At 61.9% G+C, this 4,569-nt stretch overlaps 1 protein-coding gene across 1 annotated transcript, besides 1 other annotated feature; it reads right to left on the reverse strand.

The window, feature by feature from the left end:
• On the reverse strand, positions 1–4,569 carry Tc00.1047053508063.9 (dispersed gene family protein 1 (DGF-1), putative; the record flags this gene model as incomplete). The annotated part of the gene is made up of 1 exon (XM_798400.1): positions 1–4,569. A coding segment is annotated over one exon (4,569 nt), but the record flags the coding sequence as incomplete, so codon positions are not given.
• Positions 1–4,569: a sequence feature (areas not merged during assembly with more than two copies in the genome that could not be assigned to a particular haplotype).

Below are 4,569 nucleotides of genomic sequence, written 5' to 3' on the forward strand. Positions count from 1 at the left end.
GTGATGCCGTTCAGCTCCAGCTCTGCCGCCGTCGTCACCACACGTCCCGCGACCGTCAGACACCCAGCAACGAACCGATAGCCGGCGTCAGCCTGCGATAGCAAAGGCACCGACAACCCCGTCGAGCCCATCTTGCAGCCTGTCAGCGTCACCACACTGCTGCCGTCAATGATAAAAAAAGCGGATTCGGATTCGTGAAACATCGCACCCGCCCCCACGTCGTTGTCACGCCAATCCAACCAGCTTGACTCCAGGACGGTCCACGAGTCGTCTGCAGAGATGGCGTGGGACACAGAACCGCTGTTCCCCACCACACGCAACACGCTGTGATCCGACACGCTGAATCTGTGGTGCTGGTACAGGAGGCTTGTCCCGGAGAACATCGTGTTGTTGAGCAGCGCAAAAACAGAGTGGTCGCGGACACCGAGGATATTTACGTAAAACAGGTGCATGTACCCATCAAAGCTGCAGTACCGTGCGTACAGCGAGCTGCCAGCCACGAGTGCCAGCGCCCCAGTCAAGTACAAACCGAGCCCACCATACTTTGATGCATGCGCCTTAACGCTGCTGACCAACAGCGAGGACGCATTCAACACAACGTCGTGCAGAGTCACCACGCTCAACCTTTTGCTCACAGTGTCAGGCCAAAAGAGAATAGAAGACTGCACCGCGTCAACGTCCGTGACGGCAATGTCGCAGTGCTGCGGGAGGGCGAGTGCAAACACAACAACAGAGGACCGCATCACCGTCTGACTCACGCGGATCAGGACGCCGGCTGACTCCGCCACCTCAGCACCCCCAACAAACTGCAGCGCGGCACCCTCACGGAATGTGCACCCAATGAGCGTGATGTTGATGGGGAGATGCAGCGGCATACTGTTGAAAGAAAACGTCAGCGCAGCACCCACGCCGCTGAATGTCACACCCACGTAGCAGTGGTGCGTCTTCCACATGTTCAGCGTGATTTTCGTCAGCGTCTGGTTCACCACGCAGCTCGTGTCGTCGTCAACGGCTCTCTCCGCTACGGGCGGCACAACCGCGTTGGGCACCTCGAAGGGAAAACACGACGCGCCATGCCATCCGTCCTTGCAGCTGCACGAGCACGAGTTGCGGTCCACCGACTCCGTCCCGGGCATGTGGCACGCCGCGTCGTCGTTGCATGTGCCACACCCGAACACCACCACTTCCTCCGGAAACACATAGTCGTACGACACCTCCTCATCGCCCTGCAGGTTGCACCCAGCCACAAACCGCGCGGGTGACGTCACAACAATGCTCGATGGAAAAAAATTGGCGAAGGAAACCCTCGAGTCCACCTGACGGTTGTGTGCAAGCGCCACGGTGGTGCCGCTGCCCGACAGTTTAATTTTGTGCTGAGAATACGGAATAATTAATACTGATGCTGCGACCACGACGTTGCCCTCCACACGCCACTGCGCACCATCCTCGAGTGTCACCAAGCCGTCCAAGTACAACAGCGCGGAATTTAAAAGCCTCTTTCTGCCAACAAAGTAGCAGTCCGCCACTCGCAGCAGCCCCGCGGAGCTCACGGTGGTGTCCCCGTTGAGATACAAGCCATTAGCCGCGCTCATCGTGTTGTTCTCCACGTCAATGTAGCCGCCATTGTTCACTTCAATAGCATAAGCATAAACAGATGATTCCATACCTTTATTCTCCATCGTACTCAGCGTATTTCCCTTCACAATGATCCCGCCACCATCAACAACAACAGCATCGGAGAAATAAACGGCGTAACTATTCCCCTCGATGTAGCTGTCAAGTAACAGCAGCGTCAAATTTTTCCCGGGATCAAAATCCAGAAAGGCAATGGCGTGGGTCGACGTCGTCACAAGCGTACTGCCTGCCACCAGTATCTGGGAGCTCGCGCCAAAACCACCCTCAAACTCCAACGCTCCAGAATCCAGCATCGAGGATGTTACGTTCACGTGCACGCGCGCACCACTCCCCCTGACCGACAGGCCCATGAGGACGCATTGCAGCAGCGTGATGTTGAGTGTCTGCTCTGGCGCGTCAAAGCTCCACAGGTCCAGCACGATCGCGGCGGTGAAGGTCACGTTGACAAAGCACAGACCACGCACACCGGGAGCCGGGACTTCCACGGAGCTGATGCTGCCACCGTGCACGCAGCGAACCTCCGTGTCGTCCGCATCGGGGAGCGGAAGCGGTCCAAGGCCGTCCGGAACCGCAGCCGGCAGACACGTGTCACCGTGGCCGCCAGCAGCGCACACGCACCCACAGCCGCTGACGCTGCTCGTCCTCGCTGCAAAGCACACGGCGTCCACGGTGCAAGCGCCGCAGTCCAACACCGTCACGGGCGAACCAATATTGAGCTCTTCTCCGTAATTCGTCACAGGAGAGCCCCTTATCTCGTTGCACATGCCGTAGATGGTCGGACTCGAGTCGGATGGTGGCGACCACTTGTTTGTCATACATGCAAAGGACAAGAACGAGCCGTAAGTGAAGTTGTTGTCAATTATCGACCAAACACTCTGATCGCGGAACGCCACGCCGTTCTCCTTGGCCACGTACACAACGTAGGTGGTGCAGAACCCGTTGTCGCGGTGCACCAGCCAACTGCCGCCTGTCACGGTCAGCGTGTTTGCCATGAGCATGGCGAAGCCGAGACGGAAAGTGCTGGACACAATCTGCAGCACGCTGCCGCCATCCACCACAACGTCCTCAAACACACACGCACTTTCGTAGTATTCGATGCTCGGCGCACTCCACGAGCCGTTCTGTATGGAGAACACGGAGTCGCCGCTGACACGCAGGTACGACGCAAGAGCGTACATTACGTGCGCCCGCGACACGACAGCGCAGTTGTCCATGTAGAAGACACTGGACAGGTTTGCGCAAAGGCCGCGCTCCACGAGGATCGTAGCGCACGAGCCCCCGTAACAAAACAGCGTAGACCGCGTCATGACAAAACGTGTCGACAGAAGCCGGACGCCGTCCAGGACAAGCGCGGGGCCGTACCGAAATCTCTCGTGGCCACGGGTCGTCGGCAAGTACTGCGACCCGCCAACCGTCGCGCGCAGCGTTGAGTTCGCCAGCAGCACACTCGAGTGCAGCGGCATCGCGCCACGCAGCACGATCGTGCCCTCCAGCGACGTCACATTCGTCATGTTGACGAGGGCGTGGGGCATCAGGCGCGCCGTGCTCTCGCTGAGGCCGCCAATCCGCAGCTGCGCGCCGCCCGCAAGCACGCAGTGGCGCAGCGTCACGTTCAGCGCGTCAGCGAACACGTTCATCGAGCGCAGGTCCACCGCCACAGTGATCGGCCCGCTGAGCACCACCGAGTCAAGGCACGCCGTCGCACGCCCGTCACCAACCGTCACCGACTCCGTCAGCGTCACGCCACTCACGCAGCCCGGCGCACCGCCACCGGCCCTCGCAGGCGGCACGTCGAACGGCAGGCACGCCTCGCCCACACCGCCGGCGCGGCAGCTGCACGCGCAGTCGGAGAACGACGCCGTCAGTGCATCGAAGCACGCCAGCGCAGCCGCACAGCCGTCGCACGGCACCACACTCACGGAGGGCAGGCCGGCCATGCGATAGTCGCCGCTGCTCCGCAGCACCCGGCCGCCGGCACGGTTGCACTGCACCGACACGACGCCGCTCGTGATTGCCAGCCCGGAGACAAGCGTCGCGCCGGTGGCAGCGCAGCGCGCAATCGACACGGCACCGCCGCCCAGCGTCACCCCTGACAGCGACGCCACAGACGACGCCTCGCCCACCGCCCACACGTCGTGCAGGTCCAGCCACCCGCCGCCACCGACAGTCCCACCGTCGCAGCGCACCAGCGACGACGCAACAGACCCCTCGACGCCCACGAAGCGCAGCACCGAATCAACCACCGCGAGGCGCTCTCCAAGCACAATGCCACCGCCGCTACTCACAACCGACACGTTCGTCACAGAGAACACCGAGTGGCTCCGCAGACTGAGACGCGACGAGGACGCCACATGCATCGCGGACGCGGCCAGACCACCCGACGCCTCCAGCAACACGCCGTCAAGCACCACCGCGCTCGACAGCAGGTCCACACCGCCGCCAACGTACACCGCCGACCCGCCCGCCTGCAACGACCTCAGCACAGTGTTGCTCACACGCAGCTGCGTCTGCAAAAGCGACGTCGCCTGCAGCACAAACGGCGACGCCACCGCGTCCATCAGCCCGCTCAGCTGGGAGTAGCGCATCGGCCCCGCCGTCACAATCGTCGAGTCATGGACCTTCACGTTCGTGTGTGCCGGCAGGTTGTGCACAAACACGAGCGAGCAGTAGCTCCCGGACAGCCCGCTCACACTCACCTCCAGGCTCCGGTCACTCGCCGGCTCACCGCTGTCGCCCCGCACGTAAATCTGCGCACCGCCGTCGCACACGCAGTTCCTCAGTTCGATGCGCAGCGCGCCGGGAAGCATCGCCGGCACGTCGAACACACAGCCACGCCGTTCGTGATGGACACGCCGTCCATCAGCACCGTGTCCACGGCGCGGCCAACCGTGATGGCTCTGTCCACCGTGCCGCCCCGCAGTCGCAGCACCACCG

Source organism: Trypanosoma cruzi, genomic scaffold, assembly GCF_000209065.1.
Source record: "Trypanosoma cruzi strain CL Brener 1047053516631 genomic scaffold, whole genome shotgun sequence".
NCBI lineage: Eukaryota > Euglenozoa > Kinetoplastea > Trypanosomatida > Trypanosomatidae > Trypanosoma > Trypanosoma cruzi.